At 41.0% G+C, this 25054-nt stretch overlaps 1 protein-coding gene across 1 annotated transcript in view; it reads left to right on the top strand.

Moving 5' to 3' along the window:
• The first annotated feature begins 577 nt into the window (after positions 1–577).
• Naf1 (nuclear assembly factor 1 ribonucleoprotein) overlaps positions 578–25054 on the top strand; it is a 35961-nt gene continuing 11484 nt past the window's right edge. Inside the window, 5 exon segments of the mRNA XM_027388910.2 lie at positions 578–728; positions 731–869; positions 5181–5343; positions 20621–20714; positions 23161–23243. Of these exon segments, the coding sequence (XP_027244711.2) occupies positions 578–728; positions 731–869; positions 5181–5343; positions 20621–20714; positions 23161–23243 (630 nt within the window).

The following is a 25054-nucleotide window of genomic DNA, read 5'->3' on the forward strand; positions in this document are numbered from 1 at the left end:
CCTATGCTACGAAGCAGCATCAACTATGATATAGACACTGCCTTAACATAAGCAGCAAAATCCCTCCGCTACTGCTGTTGTCTTTCCAGTGTACTGGAGAAAGAAAAATAAAATAGCTGTAATTTTTTTCTTTCTTTTATGGTGAGAATGTAAATATGCTTTTCATCTTTATTTCCCTTTCAAGAAATCACTAAGAGTGTCTTTTCAAGACATCCCGGCTGAATATTCTTCTGCACAGAAACTACAATCCTTGCGGAATTCACAACCCTGCCTGGAGACCCTGGCTTTAGTCCCAGTCACCAGAAGCCAGGGGAGGAAACCGGCGGACTTAGGACCGCGCGGAAGACAAGTTTTCCTCCAGCTCCGGGGCAACCCGAATCGCATCACGTGACTTCCCCTTCCCGGAAGTTCCGCGTTACGCCGGGGGCGTGTCTCCAGGTTGGTCCTCGTGCGGTTCGTTACCTGAGAGACGCGCGGGCTTCGGTGCTGCGCGGGCTTCGGTGCTGCGCGGGCGGACGGGCGAGCGCGCGTGTCTTCCGAGGAGAGCCCGGGGCCGGTCTGCGGCCCGTGCCGCACCATGGAGGTGGTGGAGGCCGCCGAGCAGCTGGAGACGCTCCAGTTCGGCAGCTCCAGCCAGGGACCCGCGGCGTCGGAGGAGCGCGGGGACGCCAAGCAGGCCGAGCGGGGCCTGCCGGCGGGGGAGCAGCCGCCAGCCCGAGCGCCGACGCCGACGCCGACGCCGGCGGAAGCCCGCCGCAGCCCGACCGGCCGCCTCCGAGCGAGGCCTGCGTCACCGGCCCGGACGCCGCGGAGCCGCCGCCAGCCCTGCAGGCTTCCGACTCCTCGGATTCGGATTCGGACTCGGACAGGTGGAGTGCACGCGCCCCCTGGGGCTGCCGGGCGGGACCGGGGGGCGGGGGCCTAGGTCGTGGTTGGCGCTTGAGCCGTGCGGCCCGGGCCGGCCGGCGCCGCCGATGCTCGGTGCGCACGTGCGCTCGCTCACGGAGCCGGTTCCCCGGCCTGGCAGCCTGGCTCTCCCATGGTGTCCCCTCACTTGAAAGGGTTCCCACTTCCTTCCCAAACTCGATGCTCCCCAGAGTTACAAGTAGAGTTCGTAACCTGTGTCCCGTGTTGGAAACCCGACATTCTTAAGTTATTTCCATAGCATCCAAGTTTAGCATGTACTTTAGGTTTATGACATGGATTTTGTGTCAGTTGAGAATTGCTGCTTTTTTTTTTTTTTACCCCCTTCCATATCTTAGGATTTGGTGGTCAGGAAAAGGATGGCTCTACGTTTCAAAGCTGACTCCTTTTCCAGAAAGGGTCTCGTTTAGCCCAGGCTGGTCTCAAACTGTAGCCTGGGAGGATGACGGTGAACTCCTGATCCTCCTGCCTCCGCCTCCCAAGTGCAGTTTGCACATGTACCCACCACCATTCTCCTCTCAGTTTCTGGACAGTTCATGTGACTCCAAAGAATCTTTATAGCGAGCAGCGTTCTATAAAATTTGCTAACCAGGTTCTTGGTATTTGGGGCACTGTGCTTTACACAGACATTTTCTCTCTGTGTCCTTGGTGGAAGAAGATCCAAAATATAGAATATTTTCAAACTACGTTGAGCATTGTCTACAAAGAGTTGAGTAAGCACAGGGCGAGGGGGTTCTGAGAGGTGGACAAGATAGTCCCATGATGGGAGGTGTGACAATTTTTTTGGAAACCACTGACTAAGAGACTCTGGAGGATGGTTTCTAGTAGAGGGAGAGTCCTGAAGAGGTGGGGGGTTCAGAGCTAAACCAGGTATGAACTGCTTGGTTCCTTGGCAGTTTTTAGATGGTAGTCATCTTGTAATCAGAGCCTCATACATGCTGCTGGGAAACTGATAGAGATATAGGCAGCCTTGTTTCAAGTGAAACATGGAACAACTTAGTGCTGGGAAGTGACTTCTGACCCTTCATGGCAGAGGGTACCAGATGTTTGAAGAAATGAAAAAAGGTACAACTCTTTTTTGTTTGTTTGTTTGTTTTTAAGACAGGGTTTCTCTGCATTGTTTTGGAGTCTCTACTGGCACTCACTCTGTAGACCAGGTGGGTCTCAAACTTAGAGAGATCTGCCTGCTTCTGCCTCCCGGGTGCTGGGATTAAAGGTGTGAGGCATCAATGCCTGTCGAAAAAAGATACAACTCTTTGCCTGTGTGCTAGATACATTTTGTTTTTGCTGTTTTTCAAGACAGGGTTTCTCTGTGTAGCCTTGGCTGTTCTGGAACTCTCTCTGTAGACCAGGCTGGCCTCAAACTCACAGAGATGTGTCTGTTGTGTCTTGTTTCCCCCTCCCCCTAAGATCTGCCTTTCCTGCTCCTCCCTGGCCAGCTGAAGTAGTGTTTTGTTAATAGATACTTATTTCAAGTTTTTGGTGATTGACTTTCTAAGGAGACATGAACAGACACCTCTTGATCTCAGATAGTGCACCAGTGGCAGACTAAAGAAACAGTTCCAACCAAGTCTTAGCTTAGTGAGACAGTGCACAGGAGCAAAGGCAGCTGTCTCAGGAGTGACATGACTCCTGGGTGACCAAAGCTGTATCCCTGAAGCTCCTTGCTGTGGTGGCTGATCTACCAGAAGTGTCTGCCAGGCAATTTACTGCTTTTATAACTTTAGGTACCAGGCTTGTGGGTTTCACTAGTTTCTTGAGTCTTGTAGGCCCCTCATCTCCATCTAGGAGGCTGTATTTCAGTTGGGGGGAAAAATAGCTATACTGCAGTAGCTCAAAATGCTTTTTAAGAAGTTGTGAACAGCCTCCAGTAGCAGTTTGAAAATTGCTGGGGAATAGGGAGTAGAGAAGGAAAGTGATTTGGTGAATGGGGGTGGCTTCAGAGAAGGTAGCATTTTTGTTGAGTCTTAAGTGAAGAATTCATGTTTTCTAGGCTGAGGTATTTCAGGCAGATCATGTAGCATAATTTCACAATAGTGAATATGAGGATGGAGTTAGGCTCTGTGAGGAGTGGGAGGAGCTAGGGATCTGGAGGTTACTAGAAACCTGATTTTGAGGCAGTGTAAGGCTGACATATTTAAGAGCATGTATTTTTAATCTTGTCCACAGTAAAGATGTTTTTGGGGGAAAAGTAACATTTTTCTGTATGTTTGAATATTTTATTATCGAAAAATACAAACCCATACAGCTACTGTCTTGATTTAACAACTATTAGTATTTTGATACTACTAGTTAAATCTTATTAGATCATTTAAAACTAATTTGCTACAGACAATCAGGCCATTTAAATATATCAGCACAGCATTCTTTTTCTAATTGAAAAATTATTTTTCATGTAACATGTTCTGAACATAGTTCCCCTCCTTATGATAAATCTCTAGGGGGACCTTGTCAGATTCCATGACCGGCTAGGGTGACCAAGGCGGAGAGACAAACATGCCAAGCAGACAGAGCTTAAGTGAGAAGTTTTATTAGAAAGGGGAGGGAAAGGGAAGAAAAGAGAAAAGAGGTAAAGAGACACAGAGATAGAGAGAGGACAGAAGAGGGAGACAGGAAAAGTCCTGTCTGCCCCAGGGAAATAGGGGGAGGCAGGAAAAAGAGCATAAGTAGGGTTCTTTCTTTTAAAGGGGTCCTTTGCATCTGCATGCAGACTACACAATCATGGAACCCTGGGCTGACCAGGGTACTGCCTGAATGCATTCTGCCAGGTTGTCAGGCAGCGTAATGCCAGCATAATGCCTGAATCCTTACACCCCTCCCTCATCTCCTACCAGTTCCTCCCCTGCCCAAGTTCACACCTTTCTCTGTCTGTAGAAAACAAACAGGCTAATGGAGACTATTTTTTCCAGGGTCTCAGTTAGCCAAGTTGGCTTCAGACTTAAAATGTAGCCAAGGATGACCTTGAAGTTCTGATTCACCTGCTTCCAGGAGAGTTGAGGCTTCAAGCATGTACCACGACTTAAAGTGTCAGACTTAAACACAATACTGTTAACAAAATCATAAGTGCTGTCTTATAAAAATTATTCTGATCTCTTTTCCAATCAATTTTTTAAAGCAAGAGAAGGAGCTCATTTGAGTGAAAGCTCATTTGGTGAAAGTTGTGTCAGTGGATGAATAGTTGTGAGGAGAGGCTGCTTTTTTTGGTGTTGAAAATTACAGAAAAGGTGAGAAACATGTCCTGAAGATTAGGACGTGTCAGAGGGTTAGTTAGGAGATTGGACTTGGATGATTGACCCAGGATGAAGTAGTAGATTGATCCAGATGATACCAGGGTCCCACCCACCATGACTGGATCGAAGACAGAGTAGTGAAATAAAACTAGATGTTCAGGGAAAGACATGGAATCTTTTTTTCCTCCCTTGATTTTAACTTGTTAGAAATATGAAGTATGTACCATTCATACAGTTGGGATTGGTGTGTACCTAGGAGTTAGGACTCTAGAATAGTTATGTTAGAGCTGAAAATGGAGGCATTTGTTGGCAAGTGGATGCTGATTGAGATCATAGGAATGAATGTTACATGTCTGAAGAGTGCAGAGACAAGGTGTCTATGGGTAAAACACTTAAAATAGCCCATAAAATGGGCCGAAGTAGGGGGGCTGGTTGAGTCAAGAACCAAAGAAGTTTTCAGAGTTAAATAGTCACCATGGCAACTTTGAAGAATCCCAAGGTGATGACGGAGAATAAGCTCATTGAATTAGGTGGTCTCATCATAGGTGACTCCAGCAGGTGCTTTGCCTAGAGTTATCATCAGTCACTGATTGTCACATGCTTAATTCTAGTCAGATATTTATAACATATGACACTGTTAGCCCAAAGAGGGTCCAGATTTTATATGTCTGTAATAGTATATATTCAGTGTCAAAAATGGCCTCTCTCCATAATTATCTTCCACTGGATTTTAGAATAGACAGGATAAGCCCAGTGTAGAGGCACACGTACCTTTAATTCCAGGGAGGCAGAGGCAGGAGGCTTTCTGTTTCTTGGTATACAAAGTGAGTTCTGAGACAGCCAGGGCTACAAAAAGAAATCCTGTCTCAAAACAAACAAACAAACAAACAAACAAAAAGTCCTTTTGAAATGTTGGCTTTTGATTTAGACAAGCAATAGAAGAAAGAGGAAGTAAATTGTTAACTACTTGAAACAAGATTTTAATTATGATAGTACTTGACCAAGTTTTCAACTTTGCCTTTACAGTGAAACAGATTCCGATAGTTCAAGTTCCTCCTCTTCCTCCTCTTCATCATCATCCTCCTGTGTATCACTTCCTCCAGTGCTGTCAGATGGAGAGGAAGATGTACAAGTTGAGAAGGACAATAAGAATTTTCCTCTTAAAACAAAAGATGAGTTGCTTCTTAATGTAAGTGCTTGGGTTTGTTTTGATTACTTATATATTTCTGTTATTTATATTGATTGTTCCATAAACCTAGTGCCTCTTCTCAGCTTTTTGTAGGTATTTCCACTGTGCTTTGACATTCTTTTATAAAGAGTCATGCAGAAAGTTTCTATGGTTGCTTCTAACTCTGACTCTTGATACTTAACTGTTAATCTTGTAGAGGCATTACCTTCACCTTGGTGACTTCTTCATCTTTTTTTGTTGTTGTTTTTACGTGTCAACTACATTTTCCCTTCCCACTTCTCCTCCTGTTCCCTTGCCCACCTCCTTTCTTCCTGGCCACCGTCCACTCCTCAGAAACGGTAAGGCCTCCCATGGGAATCAACAGAGCATGGCAAGTCAAGTTGAAGCCTGACCAAGTCACTCCCTAACCCCAAAACCCACCCTGCCATCAAAGGATGAGTGAGGCCTCCCCTCGTAGGGAGTAGATTCCAAAAAGCTGTCTAATGTACCAGGGACAAATATTGGTCTCACTGCTAGGGGTCCCCACAAATAGACCAAGCTACACAACTGTCACCATGTGGGTCAGTCCAGTGCAGGCTCTCTAGCTGTCGTCCAGAGTCCTGTGAGCTCCCACAAGTGTGGGTCTACCATTTCTGTGGGTTTTTCTGTCATGATCTTGACCCCCACCCCTTGCTCATATAAATCCCTCCTCTTCATCTGTACTGCTTGAACTCGGCGCAGTGCTTGGCTATGGATCTCTGCTTCCATCAGTTACTGGTTGAAGGCTCTATGATGACAATTAGGATAGTCACTGATCTGATTACAGGAGAGGCCAGTTCAGGTACCCTTTCCACTATTGCTAGGAATCTTAGCTAGCTGGGGTCATCCTTGTTGATTTATGGGAATTTCTCTAGCATCAGATTTCTCCCTAAACCCATAATACCCACCCCTCCATATCAAGAAACTTCTTTTATTGTCCTCCCTCTTCTTCTCTCCTTCCCTCCCCCAACTCAGCCATCCCAGTACCTCATGTTCCCAACCTCTGTTCCCTCCTCCTCCTCTATATGCAAACCCCCACCCCCAGCCCCAGTTTTACCTAGGAAGTCTCATCTATTTCCCTTTCCCAGGGTGATCCCTCTTAGGGTCTTTGTTATCTAGCTTCTCTGGGGCTGTAGATTGTAGCCTGGTTGTTACTTGCTTTACATCTAATATCCACTTATGAGTGAGTACATGCCGTATTTGTTAGTCATTATGGGTCTGGGTTACCTCACAAACGATGATTTTTTTCTTTCCAGTTCCATTTGCCTGCAAATGTCATTGTTTTTTTTTTATTGCTGATACTCCATTAACGTACCACATTTTCTTTATTCTTTGGTTGAGGGGCATCTAGGTTGTTTCCAGCTTCTAGCAGTTACAAATAATGCTTCTGTGAACATTTTTGAGCAAAAGTATCCTTGTGGTATGAATAAGCATCCTTTGGGTATATGCCCAAGAATAATGTCACTGGGTCTCCAGGTAGATGGATTCCCAATTTTCTGAGAAACCAACATACTGATTTCCAAAGTGACTGTACAAGTTTGCACTCCCACTAGCAGTGGAAGAGTTTTCCCCTTTCTCCACTTCCTCTCCAACATAAGCTGTGATCAGTGTTTTTGATCTTAGCCATTCTGACAGGTATGAGATGGTATCTCAGAGTCATTTTGATTTGTGTTTCCCTGATCGCTAACTAAGGATGTTGAGCAATTCCTTAAATGTCTTTTGGCCATTTGAGATTCTACTGTTAAGAATTCTCTGTGTAGGCTGGGCGGTGGTGGCACACACCTTTAATCCCAGCACTTGGGAGGCAGAGGCAGGTGGAGAACTAGCTCTTGTAGACCAGGCTGGTTTTGAACTCACAGATATCTGCCTGCCTCTGCCTCCTGAGTGCTGGGATTAAAGGCGTGTGACATTACCGCCCAGCTGAAAATCAGCCCTTTATCAGATGTGGGGTTGGTGAAGATCTTTTTCCACTCTGTAGGTTGCCATTTTGTCTTATTGACAGTGTCCTTTGCCTTACATGAGCTTTTCAGTTTCAGGAAGTTCCATTTATTAATTTTTAATCTCAGTATCTGTGCTACTACTGTTATATTCAGGAAGTAAGTCTCCTGTGCCAATTTCTTCAAGGCTACTTCCCACTTTTTCCAGTTTCATTGTAACTGGATTTATGTTGAGGTCTTTGAGCCACTTGGACTTCAGTTTTGTGCATGGCCATAGATGTGGATCTATTTGCATTCTTCTACATGTCGACAACCACTTACGCCACCACCATTTGTTGAAGATGCTTTCTTTTTTTCCATTGTATAATTTTAGCTTCTTTGTCAAAAATCAGGTGTTCATAGGTTTGTGGATTTATGTTAGGGTCTTCAGTTCTATTCCATTGGTCTACATGTCTGTTTTTGTGTCATTATCAAGCTGTTTTCATTACTGTAGCTCTAAAGTAGAATTTGAAGTCAGGGATGGTGATGCCTACAGATGATCCTTTATTGTAGAGGGTTGTTTTGGCTATCCTGGGCTTTTTGTTTTTCCATATGAAGTTGAGTATTGTTCCTTTGAGGTCTGTGAAGAATTGTGTTGGGATTTTGATGGGGATTGCATTGAATCTGTAGATTGCTTTTTGTAAGATTGCCATTTTTAGTGTTAACCCTACCTACCCAATAGCATGGGAGATCTTCCATTCTTTGAACATTTGGATGTTCAGAACAACTAGGTTCTCTTTGTGCCATATTGCTCTTTATGTTGTTGAATGTATTCTTACACTGCCATTTACCCATCTGGGTTTGGGATAATTATAGGTACAGTTGTTGATTCCTGTGCTGTTTTTGTTGGATGGGTCTTTTGTTCCTTCATTGTCTTTTGGCCTGAATGGCCAAGGGGTCTGGTTATTGGCTGGTTGTCAGGTAGAGTACGGTTGTCTAGCTGAGGTTTGTATGGGTTTGGGTGCATAGACTTAGTGTATCTTCCGGTTCTTCTGGCTGGTGTGGGCCTTACTTGTACCCATGGGGTCTGTTCTAACTGGTGTGAGTTGTGCCTGTTCCTATGGAATCTGTTTTTCCAACTGAACTGTTGTAGGTTTTGCCTATGCCTGTTCTTCCAACTGTTGTGGATGGCCTATAGAATCTGCTGCTGTTGCTGTAGAGGGCTGTTCAAGGGAAGGCTGCTCTGCAATTGATGCAGGTGGTGCTTGTGCCTCTAGGGGCTGCTGATCTTGCAGGGGATGGTTGGCCAGAGGGAGCATGGTGGATTTGGTTGGTGGAGTGGGTCTTGTCTTGCAGGTTACAGTGTCCAGTGGGTGGCCACAGTGGTGGAGCAGCCTGCCTACAGGGCTCTTACCTGCTGCCTAGCTGCTGGGGCTGAGGTGGGAGGGGTATGGGGAGGGGATGTGCCCTGGGGCTTAGGGCCTAGGGATTGGGCTGAGAGACCAGTTACTCTTCTTCCAGTTGGTGCAGGTGCCTCTAGGGGCTGCTGGTCTTGCAGAGGGGTCGGGATGGGTAGGTTCTATGGGTTTGGTTGATGGAGTAGTGGGTCTTGTAGGTTAGAGTCCAATGAGTGGCCACAGTGGTGGAGCAGATTGCCTATAGGGCTCTTATCTGCTGGCTGGCTGCTGGAGCTGTTTTCAAGTCTTTAGAAGATTTGCTTAGCATGCACAAAATACCTGGGACCCTGTGTTGATTCCCAGCCCTATTTGTTGTGCCAGGTTCGAGGAGCCCAGAGACTAACCCAAGGAGTCCACACTCTGATGCAAAAGCAAAAGGTTTCTTTTTATTTCAGGCTGGCCAGCTAGGATCTTTCTGCATGTCAGGCAAACGAGATCCCCACTACCCAAAAAGAAGCTTTAAAGGGGCAGACCATAAAATTGAAGGCCACAAATTCCAGAGTTTCCATGGTTACTTAAGGTCATACAAAGTACAGAGTTAGTAACTACATTTTAAGGGAGATACATTTGAGTGACATAAGACAGGGCATGGGCTTGCAGGGATACAGGGTCACAGGGTCTGTCAGTTATCCCCTGGGCTGGGGGATCTTTATGACCAGCAATTAGCAATTGGCCTTCTGTCCTTTGTGTAGAGAGTTTCTTCCATGGTAATTGAAACCTTTTTAGTTGGTTGCTTTTAGAGAAAAATGCAAATTCACTGGCTTTAATGGGTTTTAAGCTTTTTAGGGTACCTAATCACTTGAAACCTTGCATTATTTTTAACAATCCTATGAGGTTATGAGGGCAAATTATATTCAAACCACCACACTGGTCATCTTTCAGAAGTTCTCATTATAAAATCAACAAATAGGAGACCACAGTAATTTAGAGACTTACCTGTATAGTTTTATTTGCTTATTGAGTCTGAATTTCTTAACTTTGGGAGTCCTTTGAAATTTAATGCAAAATCTTACTGTATGGTGGTGGTGGTGGTGGTGGTGGTGGTGGTGGGTGTTTTTCTAAATAGAGTACTCAGATGAGAAATCAGATAGGGTCTTTGGCCAGGTCAGGAGCCATATTTGAAGACTGAGTTCATAACTAATTTTTGTGTCTCCCTATTACTCAGTGAAATAGTTGACTCTGATGTTTGGTTCATAGTCAGCAGTAGTGATTACAGAATGAATGTGTGAATAGGTGTCTTTTCTTCATTTGTTCTTTTAAGAAATTGTAACACATCTGAAACATGCCAGATACTTTAAACAAAATCAGTCATGTTTCTGCTTTCATATTATCTAATGGAAAGGCAGTGAATAGAACAGGGACAAATTGAATTGCAGGAGTGCTGTTGAAGTGTGTGTATTTGGCTCAAGTCTGAACTCAGAACAATGATGTCTTTTTTTGTCCTATTTCTAAGGGATCTTTTGGAAAAGACAGAAGAGGCAATTGCAGTTTATTTTATGTTCATAGATGTTTTGCCTATATGTATGTCTGTGTGAGGGTGTCGGAAGCCCTGTGACTTGAGATACAGACAGGTGTGAGCTGCCATGTAGATGCTGTGCGAAAGCATATGTCTTAACATCTGCAGGGTTCTGGGTTCCATCTAGCACCAGACACAGTTATTCAAGGTAGTGAATGAAAGATTTGTTAGGCTTCACATGAAGATTGTATGCATTCAAGTATCCATACATTTCCAATGTATGTACTTATGTTTGATTATGATTGCATGGAACCATTCCATATTCTTATTTTTCCTGGTAGACTTGTGTAAGTAAGTTTGTCTAGCTGAAGTGTGAGGATAGTGACAATCGTCAGGGGAGTGCTATGTGCAATGGGACCAAGAAAAGGGGAAGGCAGACGACTGCCTTACGGTGTTAAGGGAAGGCATCAGGGCTGAGCAGACTGGGCAGAGTGAGGCGGTGAAGAGCCTTGCCCAAGGGAGGGTGATTCTGTCACAATCCAGTTGTAGTCTCAGAGTCAGGAACTAAGAAGATGGTTATTTTGTTTATGTATCATACACAGGTAATGTTGTTGGTTCCAAACTGAACTTTTTTCACCTTTAAAAATTTTAGAAATGTGAGCTGTGGCATTTCCAGTTATTTGACAGTGCCTTTATATAGTCCTCAGGTAATAGGTATGCTTAGAGTTGGTTGTTATTTTAAGATTTTTCATACTGAAGTATAATTTTAATTCAGTTTTATATTTTGAGTCTTTTGAAGAGTTTTAATGAAGTCTGGGTTTTTTTGTAGGGTTGTTTGTTTGCATGTTTGATTTTTTGTTTGTGAGACAGGGTCTCACTGTGTAGCCCTGGTTGGCCTCAAACCTGGCTGGCCCTGAATTCTCAGAGAACTTCTGCCTTCCCTGTGATTAAAAGTGTGTGCCAGCATGCCCACTCTTGAACTTTGACTTTCTTGAAGGCCATTTTAGAGAAAAATAGAATGAAAACATAATTGTTGGAAAGAGAAAAGCTTAAAGACTTTGCCAAGAATGATTGACTTTCTTAGGTGCTGGCCTGATATCTTGTGTATCATATAAAAACAATGAGTGAGGGCACTAATGGTACAATACTAAGATGGCTGAATTCTACAGAAATCTCTGGAGCTTCTCTTGGAGAACTTGAAAAATTATAAACAAAATATTAAATGTGGTCATAGTTGACACAAACTGTACAGACCTAATCCATTCTTTCTCCAATATGTTTTGCCAGATATAGGAAAATAAAAATTCAATCATGGCTCTCAGTACTCCAGAGATTGGATCCTACTTTACAACTATATCTGAAAAGGGAAGGCTCACCTAATAGCATCAGGTAATTGTCTGCAATGTGCATGCACTCTTCTTGGGTAAGGAGAGAAAAGTAGTCAGATAATATATTCCGCTTTCCCCGCTTTTCTCAGTTCTGCCCAAACTAGTACCCACCAGACGGAATTAGTTTCTATTTGTAATGTTTGCTTCTTTGCCTCTTTTTCCCAGAACCTTCAGCTGCTCTTCCTCCATTTTTGTGAGTTAAAAACACAAGTAAGAGTCTTTAGATAATTTTACCTTAGATCATCAAATTGTCTTTTCTTTTTTTTTTTTTTTTTTTTTTTCTTTTTCAATAGTAAACCTTCAGAAAAGCTAGAAAAGTCAAAGCCATTGTAAAGGATGAATGCTATCTTCTCAGGAGCCTGCTTTTGGGACCAGCTCCTTATATTTTTGTTCTGGGAGTTTCATTTTTAATAGGACACATTTTGAATATAGTGTGTTGTTTTTTTGAGTGTTTTGTTGAATAGATACCTTGTATAACTCAGATCTTTAGAGAATCAGAGCACAATATTCTGACAACTATTGTTTCATAACTATCTCAGAAGTGTTGTTAGGGTCTGTTTAGCTTTGCTTTGCTATGGGACAGTCTAGCTGTTTAATCTCTGGCTAGCCTGGAACTTTCAATGTAGACCATGCTGAGCTCTAACTCATAAGAGAGCCATCTGCCTCTGCCTCTGCCTCCTAGGTGCTATTATTAATGGCAGGTATCATCACACTGTCTTGTAATTTCCTCATGACCTGCTTATAAGTAACTTATCAGAAAGTCATAGTAATTTTGTTCTAGTCTGGTATGTAGCTTCCATATTCTTTATGCCGCTGCTTTGATGTTGATTTCTCAGCATGTTGTACATTATGTTGTTAGATATTTGTTAAGAGATATAGCTCAGTTTCTGCATTGCTAATGGAAGAATGCTGATAGCAGAGGACTTTCCTGAGAATCTGTTAAGTGATAAGATTAATAACAAAGTGCCTAGCCACATTGACATTTGCTCTAAATTACTTAATATTATTATTTAGCTTTTGAATAATGGTGAAGGATCTATGTTGCATGTCAGCTTTCTTAAATTGTATTTGTATCACTTTTGCCTCAGAAAAACCTTTGACTTAGCTGCAGAGTGTGTAGGAAACAGATGATTTGAATTTATTTAGTATATTGAATTTTAATCATTCCTTTATCAGAAGTGCCTGGTGTATTGTATGCTCAGGTAGCCATTTTCTTGACAGTGTCAGTCTCACAATGTCAGCCCTTACCATATTCTATATTAGGAAATATGGAGATATGGACTGTGTCTAGGAAAATATTTTCACTGTTCTTGAATTTTGGGGTAGTGGACATTTTATACTTATTTTATATAAGTGACAACATAAATATTTGTGTTTAGTTGTAGATAATGTACATTTAAAGTAAGTTTATTTCATTTTAATTTTGGGAATTGAAGTATAGATTAATTACAAATCTTCATTTTCCAAGTGGAATATTTAGGCTTGTATTATGACAGTTCAGTAATGTGGTAGGTACATGCTATTGTGATGTAATTTTAAATTTTTACCTGTGTTAGTGGCTGGAAGTAGACCCATGTGAATGCCTATGTGTGTATGTGTCTTGCAGTCGGGGGGGCTCTTTTTCTATGAGAGAATGTAAAGTGAGGTTATGAGATTATGTAGAAGACTTACATGCAGTGATGAGAATGATTTATCCATGTCATCTTAACACTAAAGCTGTTGAACCTTTTAAATGTGGTCAGTCTGACTTAAGATTGGTTCCTTAATTAAATTTAATTTTAATCAGTTTAAACTTAACCAAATGTAGTTAGTTTCTTCCCATTTGGATATGTAAAAATGAATGGGATTGCTTATAGTTGTTCCACAGTGAATGTAGGGCAATCTCTGCACATTTAATTTTCCTAATCTTGCCTTTTCAGTGTCCTGGGATTTTGTTCATTACATGATGAAAGTGTTTCTACCCTGCTTGCCTTTCATTGTTGAATGCAGAGATCCTTTCCAAATTATTTAAATCCTGTATGTAGTCAAAATAGCCGTACCATCAGTTTGTATTCAAGCTGGTTTTCCCCTATTGTTGATGTTTGTGTGTTTTTATTTCTTGGCATTGTTTACCTTTTACCACCTATGAAAAAATAAAGTGATTGACTTCTGCTTCCTTTAATAAAGACAATATGCCTCTGAGGAGATTTACGTATTGTCTAACCAGGGCAGCTGCAGTGTTACCAGGGCAGCCCAGTGTTAACCTAATTGTAGTAATGCTTTTGCTGCAAGCTAGAGGTTCTATGCATCATTCTTGGCAGTTAGCTTTCCTGGGCAGCTTTATTTTAGTTTGAGGTGCCTGGGTTCAGGTGTTTTTCCTTCCTTAAGGGTTGTATATTAAATTATATTTTCATTTTCTGATTTTTTTCCTCTGATGAACCTTGGCTTCTGAGATCTTTGATTAGCTCGGAGTGGGAATATGTATGGATCAGTTCACTTAATAAATATGTAGGGAATGTGCTGGTCATCATTCTGCATGCTCCAGCTGGGTCCTCGTTACTGGGAATGGAAAGATAGAATACTAGTGTGTTCCGAATGAGGAAAAGGAGTAATCTGATAAAGGAGAACTATCCTTAGCAGTGGTGTAGTTTTTTGGATTCAGTAGTTGGAATTTCCTAGGGACCTATTCGATGATACCCTTTCAAAGTTTGGCTTCCTTAGACCAAGAATTTTCATGGTCTGTTGGGTGAACTCTAGCTGATAAAACTTGAAATATTTTTCCTCTGTTCTATTTCCTAGCCTGTTTATTTGAAGGAAATAAACATCCACCTTCCCTTGATTTTTGTCTGAAAAATGTCTGCCATTCTGAAAGTAAGTTTGTACAGCTTAATTTAGCTGACTTTCCAAGGCCTGCTTGCTTTGTAATAAGTCTTCAAACTGGAATTGTGTGGCACTAGTTCATTACTTATCTATTCCATTTTTGGTGTACATTATTTAGTTTGTTGTGTACGCTTTGTGTTCTGTAGTTACTTAGAAGAGAGACTTTATTTACAGCACTTTATAGGTAGGTGTTATGCTATAAGGAGTGCGGTGGCTCTATAACTCCAGCGCTGGGGAGGGAAGGTGTGACTACAGGTCTGGAACTCACAGACCAGTCAGTGTCGCTGAAACTGTGAGCCTCAGGTTTAGCAGAAATACTCTGTTTCAAAAAACAAGGGAGAATGATAGAAGACACTATGTCAATCCCTGGCGCGCTCTCTCTCTCTCTCTCTCTCTCTCTCTCTCTCTCTCTCTCTCTCTCTCTCTCTCTCTCTCTCATACACACACACACACACACACACACACACACACGCACGGATGAATGGGTAAAAGTGATTTAATGCCTTCAATTTAATGCTGAGGAAATAAACATTCTCATGTTACAGGCGCCTCAGGATTACTCAACTAAAATTGGAAGTGTGGTAACAATAACAAATATCAGTATTTTCCCCTGTGTTTCTATATGCAATCAGATGGCTTGTACATTTTATCTGGAATTCTTCATTGTTATAATCATGGTTGAAACAAGGTATGGAGAGGCCTGCTAGACTTCTTTTGACGACAAGACTAGCACTTGCCTTAGAAAAGTGCCATATATTTTATTTTCTCCCCTGCAGGTAATCCTTCAAGTAGGGTATTAGGACTTCATCATGCTGCAGACTCAGCAAGCTTAGTCTATAAAAGTTGTATTAATAATGATGGCAAAATGATGAAAAGACAATAAAACTCCCTTGGCTTCTTTTGATTAACCTTGGAGGAATAGTTACATAATTATTAATATTTGTAACATTCTTAGAATTAGGTATCATGTCATTTACTTATTTGACACTAAAGAATCTGAAAACATAATGCACTAATATTACAAAGCAGTGTGTTAGTTATATTCTTGTAAAGAATCAAGATGCATAGTGGCACACATGTCTGTCAGTCCCAGCACTTGGGAGGCAAAGGTAGGCTGATCTGAGTTCAAGGCCAGCCTAATCTACATAGTGAGTCTAGGACAGTCAGGTTTGTGTATTGAGACTCAAAAGAGTGGTGAGGGGAGAGAAGAGAGTGACAGGAGGGGAATAGGCAGGCCCAATGCTGGGCATTTATGATAGCAAGTAATGAGTAAAGTAACTTACAATTAAGTGCCTATGTATATATCAAACTACTGAACTGTGGTCTCAGTATCAGCAATACTAATATGACAGTTGGGAAGTTTACCTAGTAAAATAAGCTTGTAAGAACAATTCGAAAAATGCCATCAAGGAAAACATTGATGGATTCATAGGAAATTAGCTCTTTCTGAATACTATAATATGTTATGAAAGCCACAGTTGTTAAAGTAATGTAGTACTGATAGTGCCACAGATTAGTGGAACTAAGTTGAGATTTTGTTAAACACTGCAAGGATAAGTATATTTAATACGTTAAAGTCTGTTTTCAAGTCATTCTGGAAGATTATAATCTGGGGATTGCTGGCTAGTACTTTAGGTAAAGATAAAGCCGATCCCTGTTCTACCTTTATACAAGGATAAAATAATGAATGGATCAGATAAGCAAATATTGAACCCCGAAACTAGAGAAGTGAAGAAAATGCCACTGGGTTTTTAAGACAATTCAGAAGTGCCACATGTGTACAAACAAAATGCTAGAGGCAAGGAGAACATACTAGCTACACATTTGAAACAAGGAAAATATCCTTAGAAAGTCAATGAAAGAAAAATCCTCCAAAAGAAAACTGCAAACATGTGTTACATGTGCACTTCATAAGCACATACAGATTACCAAGAAATACGGAAAGGATTTTCAGTCTTACCAGTCCATTTCAAAGCAAGATGTTTAAAGCAAGATACTATTTTCTTTTACATCAACTGGCAGTGATTTTAAGTTTGCTTCTCAGTAATGGCACAGTTCAGGAAGTGTGAATCAATAGTGTTTTTTAGAATAAATTTAGCAGAATGTCAAAATTTATAATACTTGTTTTTTAATATAGGATATCTACTTACTATAGAAGTCCCTTAAAGATCTATAAAAAATGTGAGATAAAGATTTTTAGGGAGCATATAAATAATTACATGATTACTGTGGTAGGTTGGCACACCTCTACAGGACCATACAGTAGGTGTTAAGTACAGTTATATTTTGGTGTAGGAAAAGATGCAGGCTGTAAAGGCAATAGCTGGTGTGCAACAAGGATATTTCAGGAGAGTGAAAAGTATCAGGTTAGATAAAGCATGTATCTGCACAGTGATTGTATTTGAAGGAAACGGGCATGGCTTGTTGGCAAGCATAAGGTCAGGGAATTGATTTTTACTTTGTATTCTGTACTGCTAGAGAGTGTTTTTTTTTTTTTTTTTTTTTTTTCCTGGAATGGGGGGGGGGGTTGAGACAGGGTTTCTCTGTGTAACAACCCTGGCTGTCCTGGACCTCACTCTGTAGTGAGGTGGCTCAAACTCACAGAGATCCTCCTGTCTCTGCCTCCTGAGTGCTAGGATTAAAGGTGTGCACCTTTAAAGGTGTGCTGTTTGTTTGTTTAACATGAACCTATATTTTACAATTAGAACTTACTTTGAAAGAATTTTTGGTGTCTGATATACATACTAACACTTTGAAAACAGCATCTTATCAGAAAACCTTCTTCTGCCTTTATTGTGTTAAAATGGCAAGTGGGGGCTGGAGAGACTGCTCAGCCCCTTCAGAGGTTCAATTCCCAGCACCCACTTGGTGACTCAGTACCATCTGTAACTCAAGTTCCAGGGATTTTATGCCTGCTTCTGGTCTCCTTGGGCACCAAGCATACATATAGTAAACAGATTTACATGTAGGGAAAACATATACTGGTTAAAAAAAAATAGTACATTTCAAACATGGAAGGTGGTTGTCATCTAACTCGGACATGTTTTATCCATGTGAGGCAAATTGCTACATTGAGTTGCCTGCAAACCTTAGTGTATTTCTTTGAAAGTAATCTTTGATTAAAAAAAAAAAGTAGTGTATCCCAGAAGGAAAGTGTATTTTAGATATATGGTTAAATGATTGTTTCTAATTTATTCTTTTCTCATATATTACATCCCCACTGTAGTTTCCTGTCCCTCTATTTCTCCCTCTCGTTTCTCCCAGATCCATTTCTCCTCCGTTTCCCTTCAGGAAAGAGCAGCCCTGCCAGGGATATCAATTCATAATGCTGCATACCACATATGCACCACAGTACAAGAAATCACAATAAGACTAGGCACATACCCTCATACCGAGTCTAAAGAGTCAGGGACAAGTAAGAACACCAAGCTACACAACTGTTGCAGGATCCTGACATGTGTCCCTTGGGGGTGGGGGAAAGTAGGCGTGACACCAAAGACAAGGCATCAGGAACAAGTTGGAACAAGAAGCTCAGTTTATTCCAGGGAGGGGTAAGCCTTATATACTCCCCAGCCCTGTCCCAGGTCAGGAGACCCACCGAGCTGGCATCTGCTCAGGTACCGTGGTCCACGTCATCTCTCTCCCGCTGTTGTCAAGGCCCTCTGCCAGACCCAGGCTGGGCTGTCAGGAACTATTGTGCATGCTCTAGGCCACCTGTCAGGCCCATTGAGTCTTAGTTTTTCAACACACAACCAGAGTGTGTATGCAAAGGACCTAGAGCAGACCCATGTAGACTCTTTAGTCCCTGTGAGCCCCGTGAGCCCTGGTTAGTTGATTCCATTGTCTGTGTTCTGATGTTGTCCCTGACCCCTCTGGCTCCTATAATTTTTCCTTTCCTCTTCCATAGTATTTCTCATATCTCTCCCTAATGTTTGGCTGTGGGTCTCTGCATCTGCCTCAGTTGCTAGATGAAGCCTCTGATGACATTTGGGCTAGGCTCTATATTGTTTGAGTGGAACAGAGTAACATTCTGAATCATTTCATTGACCTCCCCCCCCCCAATCATGTTTGGTTCTATCCTAGGTCTCTAGGTTATTCAGACTCTGGTTCCTGGCCTCCCAGGTAGTGTCAGGGGTGGGTTCCCTCTCATGACATGGATCTCAAGCCAGACCAGTCATTGGTTGACTATTCCCTCAAGATCTGTGTCACTGTTATCCTAGCACATCTTGCCAGGCGGGACAAATTGTAGTTCAAAGGTTTTGTGGCTGGCTTGATATCCCAGTCCCATCACTGGAAGCCTTGCCTAGTGACAGAAGATGGCTGTTAATATCCTCATAAGCTCCATATCCCCTATTACTACGATCTTCACTGGCATCACTCTCATAGATTCCAGGAAGTTTCCATTGCACTAGGTTACCATATCGCCCCCAAAATGACCCCCAATTCCAATAGTCACTTTCTTGTTCCACCCCCACCACCCCCACCACGAGCCTCCTTAGTCTACCTGTGCAATCTGTTTTCCCATGCCAGGGAGATGATACATGCACTCTCTCTTTGAGTTCTCCTTGTTACTTAGCCTCTCAGGGTCTGTCGATTGTAGCAAGATTATCCTTTAACAGCTCATATCCATTTATAAGTGAGCACATACCATATTTGTCTTTCTGGATCTGGGTTACCTCATTCAGGGTAACTTTTTCTTTTTTCTAGTTCCATTTATTTGCCTGCAAATATTATAATGTAAATTTTAAGTTTCTTAACAGCTGAATTCACATAACTCCATTTTGTAAATGTACCACATTTTCTTGAGCAACATTTAGGTTGTTTCCAGTTTCTGGCTATTACAAATAAAGCTGATATGAATGATTCTTTTAAAAAGTTTAAGTTCCCACAGAAAAAATGATTACCCATAATCTACTCAATTTGCATTATACTTTGCATTATTTTGATTTTTCTCTCTCTCTTTTTTTTTTTTTTTTTTTTTTTTTACATTTCTCCAAACATTATCCTGCTACTAACCAGTAAGTGCTGGGTTCTCCGGTAGGTAGAGCTGGGGAAGGACCGGTCCAGCCTGTCTCTTCCCGGAGCTGAGTGGGATGGTTAGTGTCGGACAACTCAGACCCTCCCCCCTCCTGATTACTGGGAGAAAATACACACTGAGTCAGGAGATTTGTCGAAGCAGGATCTCAATTTATTCCAATAGGCAGGATCTTACATAGGGCTGAGGCTGAGGTAGGGGATGGGAATCTTAGGATGGGATAAAGTGACTGGAGGAGTTAGGGCCAATAATACTCCACCAAGCTGGCAGGTAGATAGGCAGGGGGCAGGCCTTGCTGAGTCACCCCCATGTGGAGGTTACAGGCCAGAGACAGGTCAACATAGCCAGGCTCAGGAGGTTACACGGGGCCTCGCATCCTAGCCTTTTTAGGCCCAACAACTAAGGTCATTGATAGGGCCTTCTCACTTTCAGGTCTCCTTCAGGAGGGATCTCATTTGGTTAAGGGTCAAGAGCAAACAAGCTCTGCTCATTTAACATGAAAACTAGTGTCAGTTTTATTCTTAGGTTTGCTTCATCTGTTTCAGTATTTAGATTGTGTAACAACTGAGGTATGCTCTACAGTTGGGTCAAAAAAGAAATCTGTAGATGTTAAGAAATGTACTTTTTAACCTAGAAAGAGAAGGCATGAGGTAATACCTTTGCAGCTTTTACAGGCCACATGTCTTTGCAAGAATGCTCTATTTGATTGATGCCATTGTCAGACTTTCACTCTTTACATAGTGCCAGAGAGATTGCTGATTGTTTATTCTGCTATAATTAAAGCCACATTAATTAATTGGACAAATGAACAAAACTGCTCAAAGAGAGAGCCCTCCTGCTGTGGAAGAATTGCAGTTCTTAGTAGAACTCCTCAGTTGGTTTAAAGAGGTCACCTCTTGTCAAGTGTGATTGATAGTACTTAAGTCTGTATTCTTCATCTCACTGGATGTATATTTTAGAGTCACTGAGCCACATAAGTGGCAGGAATGCAATCAGAAGTTCAATCAGCTAAACAAAAGAAACATCAAAGGAATGCTTAAAGCCTATAATGTTGCATCTTTAGCAATCTACTTTAAATGGGGAATATTTCTTTCCTTTTTAAGTTATTGAAGCTGGAATATGATTAATTCTTTTTCCTGTATTGATAGGAACTGCCTTCTGTTGAAGAACTCACTGTTACTCTGCCTGAAGACATTGAATTAAAGCCTCTTGGGAAGGTTTCAAGCATTATTGAGCAATTAGGTGTGTGAGTAACCTTTATTAACAAAACTTGTTCAAGCATGCACTAACAAGAGGTCAAGGACTTGATGTAGTGAATTTCCTTTGAAACATATGCAGTTTATCTTAGTCATTAAACTGGGAAGGATAATATTAAATTTTTAGGTAAATTTATGTTTTCTTGTCTTTGCTGATAGTTTTGAGAATTTCCTCTGATTTGGTTTAATTTATTGACTGTAACAAGTTGACAAATTTTGTGACATACAACAGCACAAATTTCCTGTCTAAAAGCATTTTTGACTTGTAGCCTGATACAGGTCTGATCATAGTAGACTAAAATTAGATGTCCAAGAGTAATGAGCCCCATTCTCCCCCCCACCTTTTTTTTTTGTTCTTCTTTTTGGTTTCTAGACTCAGCTGACATGTTTCCTGTCTTCTGTCTCTCTTCTGTTACAATAAGTCTTCACTGCAGCCAGCCTAGCCCTGCAGCCACGTGGGTGCTTTCTGCCAGGCTGCCAGAATTCTGCCCGCCGCCACATTAAGGTCCCAAGTAACACACAGAGACTTATATTAGGTACAAATGCTGCTTGGCCAATGACTAGGATTTCTCATCTACTAGCTCAGTTTTAATTATCATAAATCTATATATTTTATAAGACTTATTTTAAGAGGACACCTTCCTCTGGCACCCTCCTTTGCTGATGGATCACATGACTCCAGAGCAGTGACCAGGAGTTAGAGAGAGGGGGGCAACTTCCTTCTTGCCCTTGCTTATATATGAGTCTCCCTGCTACGTCACTTCCTGCCTGGATCACCACTTCTTTACTACATTTCCCAGAATCCTCCTTGACTCCTAGTCCCACCTAACTTGCTGCCTCATTGGCCAAACAGTACTTTATCATCCAATAAGACAAATACATACACAAGAGCACTTCCCCTATCACTCTTCTTCATTCTTTTTTTTTTTTTTTTTTTTTTTTTTTTTGAGACATGGTCTCTCTGTGTAGATCTGGCTGTCCTGAAACTCTCTCTGTAGACTAGGTTGGCCTCAAACTCAGAGATACACCTGCTTTTGTCTATGTAGTACTGGGATTAAAGATGTGTGCCATCACCACCCAGCTTCTTCATTCTTAAACCTAGGAATTCATCCTCTGTGTGATCCTTGCACCATTATTACATCTGATTTTGCCTATCCCTTGGAGAGGTTCACTATACAATCAGCCAGGACAGTAGTACCTCCTGGGGTTGAAGAAGCCCCTCATATCATGCTGCTCTCTTTGACTGTGAGAAAGTGTGGGGACTGTTAGTTCTTTCTAAACATGTATTATGTGTGGCGAATATAGAGGTTTGCCTACAAGAAATTGAACTCCATCCTCCCATTAACCCTGGATTTGCTGAAGACAGAAATTTGCAGATTTTCATAAAAAGATGAAAAACTGAAGGATATAGTGATTGACCCTACAAGACCTTGGGCCAGGAGGTTTTCCCGTCCACAACTCACTGAATATGGCTTAATTTTTCTATCCTGCAACCAGAGTCTTTGACAACTGGATCTTAGCATCTAGTAATGGTAAAGTTATGCTATCAACCAAGAACAACCACTAACTCTTACAATAAGATAAATCTAAGACTGCAGTTAGGAGTAGTTTCTTGAATTTGTGAAAGCAACTAAATTACAAGCCCTCTTAGTTTATGGAACTTACACAACATGGAATTCAAGTCTTTCTCCTGTTGTATAAGTGTCTGCAAAGGAACTTTACCTTTTGACCCTTTTCTAAACAACAGCTATATCAAAATTTTTAAAAATTAATATTTGCCATAATTTTGTAGTATTTTGATTTAAATTTGGATTAAAGCAGAAATCTTTATTTTTCTAAAAATAATTCTAAAACTTAATCTCATTGCTACATTGACTGCATTTACATTTACTTCATGATATACATTTCTTTACATTTTGTTTATTTACTGTGTATATGTGTATATTGTGGGTCTCCTGAATTTGACATCATGGATTTATATTTAGAACTTAGAACTACTAATTGCAGTACTAAATTGAAATACAAAAGAAAACAATTTAGTGAGTTACTTTTAATAATATGAGTTTCCCTTCCCAGTGAACATGCCATTATCTGTATAGTGTGTGTTCTGTATATGGGTGTTGCACATTACTGTGTAGACTAATTTAAAATCGGTATCGTTTACAAGTATTGGGGGTTATGCTAAGCCCTTGGGGTACTATGTGTTTGTTTTTTTGCTAAAGGTATGTAATAGAAATTACAGTGGGCCCATTGTCACCTTGTTTTCATTTATTCAGAGGAAGATGCTTTCATAAATCATTAAACTTTTCATTTGTTAGTAAACAAGCAAAAGTTGATAGGATAGAGCTCCAGTGCTCTATAATGGAAGTTTGTGACTAGATGATGATACATATTATTTTTAAACCATAACGTGTTCTTTGTGTGTTTTTCAGTAATAATTGAGTCTCTGACTAACATACCTCCAGTTAATGAAGATACTGTCATTTTCAAAAGTGATCGACAAGCAGCAGGGAAGGTTTGTTAAAACTCATACAAATCATTGTTTATCATTTTCTAGTTTCTCCTGTTTGTCTTCAGAGTTTATTAATTTACTTTGGCAAGTCACTGAGTTTTAATTCATTCTCACTTCTTCATGTGTGTTGTAAATTGGCTTGCTATCCCTCAGAATTCTTTGCTGCAGGGAGCAATGAATTCACATGTGAAGATTTTTTTCCTCAGTGTTTGTCGGAGACTTTAAAGGCAGAAGTTCTAAACACTGAATGTGGCATTGCTGTTCTCCCTACAGGTACTCAGAGCTGAGTGAGTAGGGTTTCCACAGGGTAGTATTAGCTATCGTTTTTATTTTGTAAGTTACTGACCTTTAAACTTTTCAGATTTTGGTTTCTTGAGGTGGAAGTGCAGAGTGGAATCTTTTAAATGGAAAACGTTTCAGTAACAAATTCAGTGTTGCTCCATGCTCAAGCTAGGGGGTTGTCAATATAGATTTAGTAGCCAGGTCCACTTGACCCCTTTTATCCTCTTGCTGGGTAAGCATCCATGTCCATGCTTAATCTGAAAACCACACACTTTGCTCAGTAAGTAAGGTGATTGTGGACTTTTCAAATTCAAGATTGCAAGTACTAAGCAAGTATGCATTTTCAAATTAAATGTACTGAGTATGTGGATACTTGCTTGAAGACATGAATAAGACCCCGTGGCTCTCTGCAACATGATTTTAGAATTTAGTTTTTCCCAGATGAACTTTTTGTTTGTTTCAGGAGGTCAAAGTAAGTTACATTGAGTTAGGAAGAAGGAAATAATCTTGGGCGAACTCACATACCTTTCTCATTTCCCTGCTTTCCCCACTGTTTTAATTTTAAAACAGCTTAGAAAGGATCAAGTTTTACCAAGTACTGTCACCTTTCATCACCCAACTTAGGTTTAATTTGGCTGGTTAGTTGACCACAACTACTTATGAAGCACTTTGTGGCAGAATCTGTTGGTATTGAGAACTATTTTTACTTGGGGGAAAAGTGATGAAGGGAGGAAGATTTGTGTGTGTAGGATGATGCTGTGCTTTTCCTCCTTTGAAAACTTAGGCTGGATGTTTTTGGTGCCAGTGCACATCTCCATATACTTGGGGAGAAAACAACCCATAGGCTGGAAAGAGAAAAGGAGTGGGAGAGGCTACATGACTGGGCTGTGGGTAGCTCTCCGTGTCCAGTGTACTATTTCAGAAGAAATCAATTTTGCCTCAGCAAAAACAATGCTTGTTGGTGTCCTCAGGGAAGTGGTAACAGAATGGAGAGGGAATAAGCATGGAAAATTCTTTTAATCTGAAATAAAATTATGAAAAGTGATTGTTTCTCTTAAATGGTTTTTATATCTACCTTGGGCAATTTTAATTTAAAAATGCATGCTTTAATTCAATCTTTTAAAAAATGGCATTTTTATAGTGCAAATATTTGTGATTTTTAGGCTTATAAGTGAGACTAATAAACTTTGATATGCATTAGGTGAAAGTTAATGCATGGAGACAAGAATTACATCTGGGTGTAAATTTTACTTAGAGAAATTTGTGAACTTAAAAAGGGGAAGGTAAGCCCAGCATTCAACAGTTTGAGCAGATTTGAGATGCTTTTCTCACAGAGTAAATTTTCTTTGTTTTAATTTTCCATTAGGTGATGTGCAGTTACAAACTTTGCTAAGTTGAGTAGGATGTTAGGGAGGGGTGCAGAGGCCTCACAGGAGACTGTATAAGAAGGTACATTATCCAGAGCCCTGCTGTGTAGAGTTGTTCTTCACAGTTTCACCCCTAAGTGGTGTTCAACCTTGGATCTGTACTCT

Source organism: Cricetulus griseus (genome assembly GCF_003668045.3).
Source record: "Cricetulus griseus strain 17A/GY chromosome 1 unlocalized genomic scaffold, alternate assembly CriGri-PICRH-1.0 chr1_0, whole genome shotgun sequence".
Classification (NCBI taxonomy): domain Eukaryota; kingdom Metazoa; phylum Chordata; class Mammalia; order Rodentia; family Cricetidae; genus Cricetulus; species Cricetulus griseus.